Source organism: Piliocolobus tephrosceles, chromosome 19 (assembly GCF_002776525.5).
Source record: "Piliocolobus tephrosceles isolate RC106 chromosome 19, ASM277652v3, whole genome shotgun sequence".
NCBI lineage: Eukaryota > Metazoa > Chordata > Mammalia > Primates > Cercopithecidae > Piliocolobus > Piliocolobus tephrosceles.
The window spans coordinates 37,853,660-37,865,799 of NC_045452.1; the positions used below are offsets into that span (position 1 = coordinate 37,853,660).

The 12,140-nt window shown below is 49.8% G+C and overlaps 1 protein-coding gene across 1 annotated transcript in view; it reads right to left on the reverse strand.

Annotated features, from left to right (window-relative positions):
* FAM3B (FAM3 metabolism regulating signaling molecule B) overlaps positions 1-12,037 on the reverse strand; it is a 51,990-nt gene extending 39,953 nt beyond the window's left edge. The window contains exons 1-2 of the mRNA XM_023191824.1: positions 11,717-12,037; positions 5,757-5,900 (exon numbers count right to left, since the gene is read on the reverse strand). Coding sequence (XP_023047592.1) covers positions 5,757-5,900; positions 11,717-11,735 — 163 coding nt within the window. The 5' untranslated portion in view covers positions 11,736-12,037. The remainder of the gene's footprint in view (positions 1-5,756; positions 5,901-11,716) is intronic.
* Between the last annotated feature and the right edge of the window lie 103 nt (positions 12,038-12,140).

Consider the following 12,140-nt stretch of genomic DNA (forward strand, 5'->3'; position numbering starts at 1 on the left):
GAGGATAGAGGGAGGAGGATGAGGAGGAGGATAGAGGGAGGAGGATGGGGGAGGAGGATGAGGAGGAGGAGAAGGGAAAGGAGGATGAAGAAGAGGACAAAGAAGAGGAGGAGGAGGGAGATGAGGGGAGATCTAAGAAGAGGAGAAGAGAAAGGGAGGAGGGGAAGGAGTAGCAGCAGCAACAGCCCATGGGGGCCTGGGCAGGAAGAGCACAAAGATGCCACCCTGAGGATAATATGGGGGAAAGGTGGTGGGAAAGCTGGGGCTGCCAGCATCTCAGAGTCCCCCCCAGTTCTAGCAGCTCTGGGTTTGGTGATGTGGTAGTCTGGAAAGCAGTTCCAGAACACTGGTGCTGACAGACTGAATGACCAAGGGTTGAGGGTGAGAGGAAGGACAGAAAGTGGCGTGTAGGTCAGTCCTCTCAGGGTCTGAATCGTTTGCCCTCAAGCCGTCTTGCTGTGCACTAGTGCCGTGCTGCAGCCCTTAGAGGGTCCTGATTCCAGACATTTCTTCTGAGACACTGTGGCTACCTAATCTCCAGAGGTGAAATTTATAAAAGGTAGTTTGGGACGAAGATTATATGCTTTCTTGCTTTTAGATTTATAAAGCACTATAAATACATAAATTTTATTATTCTTTGAGATACAAGAAGTTACAGTTCAGAATTTCCTAACACAGAAGACTCTATGGTTATGTCCTAATAGGACCCAAATCAGAAAACTTGGATTTGCCCACAGATGTGTATGGCATGCTTCGTGCTGCATATGTCTACGAAACTCCTGTGTATCACTGTGTTGATGACCACATAGCATACTATAATTAAAAGATCGATTTTGGGAAAAAAGACTGAAATGTGATACTGAGAAGCACCTCAGGGTCACTTTACTTGGAACTCTGGGCACAGGATGAGGGGTGGGCAAGGGGTGACTTCGAGCTCCCAAGTTTCCTGGGCAGCTGGATCTGCTCTTCAAAATCCTAATTACTAAAAATTCTAGCTCCCAATCTGTGCCCTGCAGCTTCGTCCTCTAGCTAGCTGTGGAAGCTGGTGGGCTCAGCGCTGTCTTCTTAGAACAGGGAGGAAAACATGGTTCATTCACTTGTGCAGCGATGCCCATTCAGACATGGAAAGGCCGTATTAGCCATCCTTCTGTGTTCTCATACTCTGCCAAGTGTGTCTCGTTTCTGCCACAGCCTCACTAGGCAGTCCCCTCGAACAGCAATGCTTGGATTAATGTGCTAACTGACACTCGAGAGGTGACAGGGTGTTGAAGCTCAGCAGCAGCCTTCCCATCAGCCTGAGAGATGACCCTCCCCTGCTCCCCCCACACCACTTACACAGCAAGCCTGGGGCAGGCTGGGCCGTCTTTGTTCCTTTGCATCTGCTCACATTCACCTAAACGGGTGGCCATTACATCTACAAATGGGTTCAGTGGTGCGAACCCCTGCAATGCCTGCTTAGCACTTCTGTACAAAATCACCATCCACAGGCACCTCTCTACCTTGGTCAGCAGAGCACCTTTTTTCAATCTAAGGTAGCATTGCATTGAGACACTTCTAGCCTTCTTCCATATGCACTTGTAGTTACAATATGTCTGAGACAGAGAGACAGCAGTAGCTGGAACTGGGGTGAGGCCAGTGAGGTGCTGGCTTCAGGTGTGAAGCTTAAGGGGGTACCCAAAAGCTCAAGAATCAAAATAAGTAACAGTTGAAGGCAATAATTGTTAAAAAAAAAATCAACATGAATGCAAAATAACCCATGATAAACAAATATCAAAATTTTAGAGGAAGACAGGATTAAATGAATTTAAATTAAGTATAGGTGCTGAGCCCTACACTTGTGTGACTCGAGAATGCCTCTCTGGCTTGCCCAGACCCAGACTGGCTGGAAAGAGCTCCTGAACAGAACAGCAAAGTCTGTGCTTTGCAGACACGCAGGAAAGGCAGTTCCCTCGATGCTTCTGGTTTATAGACCAAGCCCCGGCCCAACATAACCATAAGGCTGAACACCCAATCTTTAAAGGCAAGAAATGAATGCACCACCCTTCATTGCCCTACGGTCTGTAACATGCTGATGGCCACACAGGGAAGTCACTCAGATGCCAGGAGCCCTCCTCCCAGGGTCACTCTCCTCCTGCACGGCTTCTCCTTCCCACTTAGCTTGTAGGTCCTATCAGCCCAGCCCAAAGCACCTCTCTGCCTTGGTAGCTAGCCCAGTGCAGAGCCACCAGGCCTTGCTCTAGTTAAGGAACACCAATGTCTTCCACCAGACCATAGGCTCAAGGAACACAGGTTCCTCATCTGTGTTGGAGGAACTCCATGAGTCCTTTCAAGGATGGATAATCATCCATGTGCTCCTGCATTCCTAGTTTCCATCCATTTCTAGCAACTGTGTTGAGTTCTTCATTTTCTAGCTTCTCAGTGGCTTCTCCCAGTACCCAGTACCAATCTCAAGTCTGAATGTGTCTGTTCCTGTGCAGACACAGGAACAGATTCGGATGCAGCATGTTGGTCACTAGGTAAATGCATGGGGGCACCTGTGGACATCTAAGATGAACATCCTGCAGTGACAGAGATTTCCTGCATGAGCAAAGTATAACTGAGAAATCCCAGAACCTGCACTGATACCAGGACCTGAGCTCAATCCTTGAAGTTGCTCCGAAGCTGGGGAAAACACCATCTTTCCTAACAATTCAGCAACATCAACCTAGAAGGAGCTTGAGGGAGCAGCCCTAAGAGGCTGTACATGCAGCACATGGACAGGAAGGCACCTGTGTTTTGGGTGAGGCTGTTCCTTGAAAGCATCGCACCAGCCATGTTGGTGCTGCCAACACCAAATAAGCCTTGCTGCAAAGCAGCATTCCCCACCTGGATCTCTCAGCAGGGTTAGCCCCAAAACGCTGAGCCCAGCAGGCCCCAAGCAGTCCCATATCCCTCCAAAGTGGAGCTTTCAAGTCACAGGAGCCAGGACATGAACATCACGGCCACTTGCCACCCCTCTCCCACCACCTTTGGGAGCTCAGCCCTCCTTCAGTCGCAAGAAGAAGGTGGGGACATCCCTGGCCCACCCTGTTAATGAGCCCTTCTAAAAAGACTGGTTTCAGAGGCACCACTGCCTGGACAAACTTTAAATTGTGTGTAAAAATGCATGTGTATGTTTACTGCAGCACAATTCACAATTGCAAACATATGGAACCAATCTAAGTGCCTATCAACTGAAGAGTAGATGTGGTATATATACGCCATGGAATACCACTCAGCTATAAAAAAGAACAAAATAATGTCTTTTGCAGTAACTTGGATGGAACTGGAGGCCATTATTCTAAGTGAAGTAATTCAGGAGTGGAAAGCTAGATATTGCATGCTCTTACTTGTAAGTGGGAGCCAAGCCACAGGCATGCAAAGGCATAAGAATGATATCATGGACACTAGAGACTCAGAAGTGGGGGTAAGAGGGGGATGAGGGATAACAAACTACATATTGGGTATGACGTATACCACTCAATAATTGGTTCACTGAAATCATAGCCTTCACGTATACAATTCATCCATGTAACCAAAAACCACTGGTACCCCTAAAGCTATTGAAATAAAAATGAATGAATGAATGATATGTAAAAAATTACTAAAAGAGAAAGTAATCCCTTTGAGGGCATCTTCCATGTCCTCGACACACATATCCTTCACCCACAGCCTAGATGTAATAAGGAAGTGTGATGACAAGCAAGTTCAAGGCAAAAATCTTTTGAAAAATAAAAACACCCAGTCATAGTCAATTCCTATGAAGTTATTTTTTCTCCTTTTTTTGTCATAAAAGGTAATTAATCTGAAAAGAAATGGTTTTTACAGAAGTATTTTACCATTACCCAGTTTTTTATATTTGTGCAAATTGATTTTTTATACTTTATTTTTGTATTAAAAAAATACCAACATATCTATTTGCAGTGAAATTTTGAAAAGGGAGCAGTCTACTATCAGAGTGTTCCACAGTTTTCCAACATAATTTTTAATAAATCCTTTGAAATTTCACCCCTTCCCAACAGCTAACATTATGATTTGGCTTTTCAGTTCTTCTCTAGTGGACTCTGAGGTTCTTAGAAGTAAAGGATGAAACACGTGCACTCAGTAATGGCCCAGAGAGGGAGGCTGTTACTAAGTATACCTGCTGAATTAATAAATAAATGGACTTTGACAGTAGGCATTTCCTTCGGCAATAATTCAGTCTTTCCCAGAATGTGTATTGTAAAATAAGATTGAAACCAGGGTAAAGAACATAGTAATCAGTGCTACTTGCAGGTACTCTTTCTATGCATAAAGCACAAGGATGTCATTTTCCTTGTTCCTTCCCTGCTCCTGTGACTTTACAACTGGGCCACTGGATGAATGCCTTTGGTCCTGGCCAGAATCTGGCCCTTGTGTAACCACAGCCTGCCCATCTGTGGCTGATCGTGGCCTTGCAGGAATGAGGGCCTGGGGTACAAGAGCTTCCACGGTTTCAAGAGATGCTATAAACATGGAGTTTTATGGGAAATCTCTTGATTTTAAAATATTTGTCCATATTTCATTTGTTTTGCTTTTAGACAAATCTTGTCTCAGGTCTGTCTCTGGGCCCCCAATTTGCAATTCATGTGCTATGGACTGAACAGGTCCCCCCAAAATTCATATGTTGGAACTTAACCCCTAGTATGCTGGCGTTAGGAGGTGGGGCCTTTGGCAGGTGAAGCCTTCAGGAATGGGAGTAGTGCCCTTATGAAAGGGGCCTCAGAGACCTCGTTTGGCAGAAGGAGCCGTCTTAGAAGCAGAATGCAGGTACCCCCCAGACAAGAAATCTGTAGGTACCTTGATCTTGAACTTCCCAGCCTTCAACACCGTGAGAAATAAATGTGTTGTTTATAAAGCCCCCAGTCTATGGTATTCTCTTACAGTAACCTGCGTGGACTAAGCCACGATGCTCCCAACCAAACTGGCACACCGCCCTCAGAACCAAGCACAGTCTACTCCCTTGCTTCACTGAGATCGCTTCTCAATTTTCACCTCCTTCTCAGAGGCTTTCCCCGCCCATCCTCCAAATCTGTTGAACAAATGATCAAATCACACTTGTTCATGTGTTAAGCTGTCACCTCCCCTCACTAGGGTCTCAGTGCCAAAGGGACAGGGACCTCCTGTGCTTGTCCTCTATCTCTCCTTAGCTCCTGGACATGCCCAGCACACAGCAGGCTCTCAGAAAAACCCACCTTGATTGTGGGGAAGGACAGAAAGCAGCCACCCTACAGAGAGCTGGGCCTTTCCTAAGCTGATGGTTGAGGGCCTCTGTTCACCCACATACAATGTCTGACCTTTCTTTCACATCTACTCAATTACTCGCTTTTGCTTCCCAAGACATTACAGAAGACTTTCCAACAGCTATTCAGTCTGACAGAAACCTTAAAATGATTCTCGAGTGCAGAACCTGGACTCTCCTGTGCTTCCCATGGGAGGAAGCCAAGATCTGGGCCGAAGGAGCACAGTTCAAGGTCAGGCTGCAGCTTTGTGCTGGTAACCAGAAGCCACACTGTTCTAGTCTCGCATGGGGTCAGCAGCGGCGCATGCCTTGGAATGGTGTAGGACCTAAATGAATAACTGCAAAATACTTCTCTCCTCCTCCTTCCTGATATAAAGCCATCAGGGCCCCCCAGGCCGCAAGCTGGGGCAGAAACCACCACTCCTCCCTCTGCACACAAGCCATGAAGGCAGCCGTCCGCCCCAAGCACGGCACTCACCTTTGAGGACAGGCCTCTCCCCGATGCTGTGGATGCTATAGGCAGCACTGGACAGGGGTGCATCTGGAATGAGCTCTGCGAGTAGGTACCCCGAATACCAGGCACACAAGGAGGCAAGGACCAGGAACACCACCTTGAGCGGGCCTGTAGAGAGGACACCAAGCAGCTGCTGTGAAGGACTTGGTGGTGGCCCCAGCCCTTGGCGCTCCCCATCCCTCCTGTGGCTTTTCATCCCGGCCCAGTGTCAGGGGACTGAGCTACAGGCAAGGTGGGAGGCGGTGTCAGGGCCTTCGAAGTAGACAGTATCAGAGAATACAAACAAGACAGGAATGCTTTCAAGGGCAAGTTGTATTTGCTTTTGGTTTCAGTCTTAAGTGCTTCCTTGAATGTTAATGTCGAAACAGCTAATCAAGCACCTTGTGAACCAGCATGCCCAACATGAACCTGAAAAAACAAAGTGGCTCATTCCCCTTGTGAGACACAACTGGATTTGAGCATGCTCCTGCAATTACACTGAAACTTCAGGGGTAAAGCTCTGTCTCTTTTGTTTATTTCCATATCACCAGCACTGGGAATAGTAGCTGACGCCAGCAAGCATGCAACGGATTCCTGCTAGATCGAGGCCTGGTCACGTAACACTGGGGAAAAGTCCCCAAACCTGTTATATCATTGCGGATGTGCCTGCTGGGCCAGTCAAGGTTCCCAACGACACAAAGTCCCTGGAGATATATTTCCGGTTGATTGGCAACAATATCTTACTTCTCTTGTTTGATGTGAGCAGCACAATTTCCAAGGAAAAGACATTGATCTCCTCCTGGGTCACCAGAGGCCTCTGGGGGAACTCTCTGTCTTTTCATAGGCAACCCATAGCCTAGGCTTTTAGAATTTGCTCCCTAAATACAGCATAGATCAGAACTCATTCCGCAGTTCACTTACCCTGATTGCTACCATGCAGGGATGACCACAGGCCCTGAGTAGGATGGGTCATGGTGTGTGTGCCTAATGCATTTAAGTATGTGCTAATAGGTACAGTCCTAAGAAGTAAGAGAAGGAAGGAAGAAGGGAGCGAGACAGGGAGGAAAGAAGAAAGGAAGTGAAGGGGAAATGAGGAAAGGAGGAAAAAGGAAAGGAAGAGAAGGGAATGTCGAGTCTGAAGGGCCCAACAATGGGCCCCACCCCTCCACCCACCCAGGGTGCAGCTCTGGACCTCAGCTGGACTTCCAGCACCTAGAGATCATCCTTTCCTTCTGAGGAACGCAGCTGTCCCCAGCCCATGCACTGGCTGTACTGCACCAAGGCAGCGTGTGCTTGTGCTTGGAGGCCCAGCGCTTCGGCAGAGGGAGCCATGGGGATGGAACGAGATGTTTCTGGTTAGCCTTGGGGTTTTGCTTTGTTTTGCTTTTTCGAGTGCATATTTCAACACCATTTTTAAATTTTGAATTTCCAAACTGCTAAGATTGTTAGACTAGTAAGCATAGGTGGTTTCCTCTGGGGAGAGGCCCAAGGCAGTGTGATCAGTGCAGTTTCTAGGACTGGAGGGGCATCTCAAAGTAGTTAAACCAGACACAGAAAACAAAATGAGACAGGTGTGAGCTTGCAGGTCCCTCTCCTGCAGCAGCGCCAACGGCTGTGCTCAGCCACCTGTGGGCGCTACATTCCCGGACTTACTCCTCTGCAACAGTGGTCTCTGCCTAGAGGGTGCTCTTCCCTATGCAGCCCAGCCACAGCGCCCACACAGATGCCACAGACGCCTCCCTCCAGGGCCACGCAGCATGTCTGGGACACTGTGTGGGTCACTGATGTTCCAGAAAATTCTGTTGGATGAACACAGAGTGCAGAGTGGGCTATGACAACAGCTGTGACGAAGGCAAGGGCTGTCCCCCTATCCTGTGCGTGTGGGTCACAGCTGGACTATTTCATCCAAGTGTTGTATTTGAAGAAGGAAACTGGCTAACCAGACGATGTTCAGGAGCTCTTCTAGACAACACGCCACACCTGAGATCCTGAGCAACAAGCTGCTGTTTAGCTTGGAGCAGGTTGAAAAGGAACATTATCTACCTTTTGAATGTGTGACAAGCAGCTACACAAAGGAAGAGGTAACTATGGCCTCAGCGGAACAAAAACAAATAGGTGGACATGACAGAGAAGAAAATGGAGAATAAATAAGCCAAGCGTCCTCACAAGAAGAAGGGTAGCTAGCCCATGGCAGGTCCTGGTGTGGCAGGGAGCTCTCTTCCGGGACACTTTTCAGGACTCTCAGGAAGACTAGAGAGTATCTGTGCTTTGGGTGAGGGGCGCATCCAATGGCCTCTAGGTTGGGGACAGTCTAGATTACAACATGCACCTGGCTGGGAGAAGCGAGGCAGATCCAGCCGCTGGCACTGGGATCAGCACATCATCAGAAGATGGGTGATAAGCTGGACCAGCAGCCTGTACTCAGGTCTAGCACAAAGTCACAGAAGTATCCCAGCCACGAGAGAGAGAGGGCAGGACGTAGTAGCCAGGAGGTGACAGACAAAATCCAGGCAGGCAGCATCATTTCCTCAGGCTGCTGTAACAAACTAACACAAACTGAGAGGCTTCAACAATAGACATTTAGGCTGGGCTCAATGGCTCACGCCTGTAATCCCAGCACTTTGGGAGGCCAAGGTGGCGGGATGGCTTGATCTCAGGAGTTTGAGACCATCCTGGGCAACATAATGAGACCCCATGTCTACAGAAAAGTTTTAAAAGAATAGTCAGGTGTGGTGGTGCAGACCTGTAGTCCCAGTTCCTCAGGAGGCTGAGGCAGGATTGCCTGAGCCCAGAACTTTGAGGTTGCAGGGAGCTACAACTGCAATATTGCACTCCAGCCTGGGTGACAGCAAGACATCATCTCTTACAAAAAAAAAAAAAAAAATTGAAATTGAAATTTATTTTCTCAAGATTCTGGAGGCTGGAAGTCCAAGATCAAGGTTCCTCTGAGCCTCTCTCCTTGGACTGTGGAAGGTGTCTTCTCTCTGTGTCCTCACAGGGCCTCTGTGTGTCCTCATCTCCTCCTTATAAGGTCACCAATCAGATTGGATCAAGGTTCACCCTGATGACCTCATTATACCTGAAATACCTCTTTAACGACCCTATCTCCAGATCCAGTCGCATTCTGAGATACTGGGCAGGGATTAGGACAACAACATGTAAATGGGGTTGGGGAGTTGTGCGGGGAGGCACAATTCAGCCCCAACATAGCACCGGGTGAGCTGTGGCACAGCCTCTCTGTGAGCTGAACACTAGCAATCAGAGCTCAGTCCTGGGGGTGAAAGCAGGATGGGCAGGAGCCAAGGCAGCCTGTCAAGACAGAGGCTCAGACACCGAGCAGCAGGGAAGAATCAGTCCCTAAGCTGGGACACACTTGGGAAGAAGAAAGCTTGGGAGCCCAGGGCCTCCACTAAGACAACTCCGGGAGCCTCAGTGGGCCTGCCCCAATGGGAGGAGACCCAGCAGCTTCAGAGGCGGGGCAGGATGTACAGAGTCCGGGAACACTTCCGTGATTTTGTAACCAGGATCCTGCCTTTCCCGGTAAGGTAATAAAGTCATCATTGGCTCACGGAAATGTCTTCCACTGTGCTTGCTGAGCAGCAGACAGGATGAGTGTTAGAGCAAAGGCCGTTCTTAGCACAGGAGGAAAGCCAGTGAACTCCTAAGAGACTCACCTCTAGTGTGTCTGCCTCTGTGTGAATGTGTGTGGGTGCACGTGCACGTGCACTTGTCCCAGCCAATCCCCACTCTCAGATCCACAGGAGCGCCCTGGCTGCTTCACTTAAGAGCCAGAAACTGGGGGCAGTGGCTCACACCTGTTACCTCAGCATTTTGGAAAGCCAAGGAGCCCAGGAGTTCAACTTGAGGCCAGGAGTTCAAGACCAGCCTAGGCAACATAGCAAGACCCCATCTCTACAAAAAGTTTTAAAAAGTTAGCTGGGCATGGTGGCATGTGCCTGTACTCTCAGCTACTCAGGAGGCTGAGGCAGGAGGATTACTTGAACCTACGAGTTCAAGGCTGCAGTGAGCTATGATCGCTCCACTGCACTTCAGTCTGGGCTACAGAGCAAGACACTGTCTGTAAACAATAAACATCTAAAAAGTACCAGAAAGAAAGTAATCCTGAAACCAAATGGATATGACACCGGGTTACAGGTAGGAGGATTTTAGGGCTCTCTCCCTCCCTCCAATCCAAGGGCCACCTAAAAAGGACAATCTCAGGCCCTAGGATCCACTTCTATTGATGGGATTTCCTTCAGCCTGTATGAGGACCGGGAAGCTGCTGTCACTGCTCCCTTGCCAACATGTATTCAGATCACCTCACCGTGAAGGCCACACCCACACCTTCTGTACTTGAGAGGCCAGGATTGCTGAGGGTGGATGGTCCGTATTTTGGGACTCACGGTCTTTGGGATCCCAGGCTTTGCTGGCCTCAGTGTCCACTGCCATCACTGTCCTGGCCACTGGGCAGGAGGGCTTTTTGGCAGAAGGGCTAGGAAGGGCCACTCTGAAACACCACAGCAGGTGTGCAGCATAACCCGCCTTGACTGTCCATACGCCAATGCCCATTTCAAGGCATTAAGATACCCACTACCAGGCCCTGCAGGTGAAGGCATGGTGGCAGCTCAACTTGCTCCTTCCATTCAGTCTGAATGTCCCTCTTGGAAACGTCTGCCTGGAGCAAACCCAGCACTGGACAGGAGCGTCCAGGACAACGCCCACCCCAAGAATGTCTCCTGATCTTTAGTTCGTAAAATCAAAAGTGGGGGAAAGCAATGTAATCATATTCAGTATTGTCTGTAAATCACCAGGAAATAGTAATTATACAATACAGAAATAACGGAGAACACTCTTCCAGAATAGCTATAATGAAAGTTGGTGCCCTAAGGAAGGAGATACATACCTCTCCTACAATCCACACAAGTTATCAAAAACAGTGTCACTCATAGTTTTTAAGCAAAATATGAATATTTTACACAAAGCAAAAATCTTAAAATGCGGCTTTCCTACATTGGGGAATGGTGCAGAAAAGACAGCATTTAGAACTTGCTGGAGTGTGATCACCACCAGAATGCCAGTGCTGGCAGGAATGGCGATGGTTTAGTCCAACACCCTCACCAGAGGACCCGAGATCCCTGACCAGGAAGTGATCTACCGAAGAGGCCCAGAGAACTTCCCACTTCTGAACCTTCCATTTCACAGCCAGGCTGCGTCGCTCCAGGAGGAATCCACATTCTTCAGATTACAGGAGGAGACCCGCAAAACCAATTAGAAAGGGCATGTGTGACAGAGGCCAGGGCAGTGGACACCAGGACCCGAGATGGCCTGTGACAGGAAAGTGACAGAGGACTGAGGCACAGCTAAGACAGACTGCAAGAAACGGCGATGACTGGTCAAAATAATGGGTTTCTCCTTTCCTTTTTCCTATTTTTCCAAATCGTCTACAGTGTCAAGTCGTTTGAAAAATGGGGGGGGGGGGGGGGAACAGCCTTATCAACTGGCAGCGGCCAGCCCCTACCTGGCGTGCGAGGTCAGGGGTGCAGGCAGGCATGTACCCTCTCCAGAAAGGAGAAGCGTGGGGAGCCCGGGAGGGGTGCGGGGCTGTGCCTGGGCTCCCCTCCAACCTACTTTCCAAGTAAAATGTTACAATGTTACATTCCAGGTTCCTCTCCTACCCCATGCACCCTGGCTGGGAGCAGGAACAGGCCGGGCGAGTGCGGGGAAACAAGGTGGGGGAACCCTGCTAGAAACCACCGCTGTTCGGGAGTCCCCTCTGAAATCGCTTCCCGTGTTCCTGATCCCAGGTCTAAGACTAGCCTCGGCGCCAAGCGCCAGCTCTCACCCTTTTGCTCAGTTTGGAGGGTCCCAGGCAGAGCCAGGAAGCGACACTTCCCCGTGTCCTCCTTCCCGCCCCTACCCCCGCCCTGAGGCGGGGGCGCACTCACCGCTGACCAACGGGCGCATCTTCCAGGTGCAGCTCCACTCCTGGCCCTGGCAGCAGCTCCCAGGCGACAGCAGCCAGCGGAGCCCCGGGTCAGGAAGGCAAGGGGCGGGCAGAGGTCGTGTCGGGCAGGGGCGGGACAGCTGGGTGCGCGGCCAGTCGGGCAAATGGCAGGTGCAGGTGCGGACCCGGCAGGTGCGCGGCGCGGGCGTGGGAGGGGCAGGTGCGCGGGGCTGTGCCCGGGAGCTCTGAGGTCGCCCGCAGAGGGGGGCTGCTTTCCCGGCCGGGCTGACTCCGGGCCAGGGCTGATCTGACCCGAGAAGCCCAGCAGGGTTGGCTCTGAAGGGAGGAAACAGCGCCACGTGATGCTTCCGCCCCCTAGGCTCCCATTTAATGTCTCCCAAGAGGAAAGGAAAGCATGACCCAAA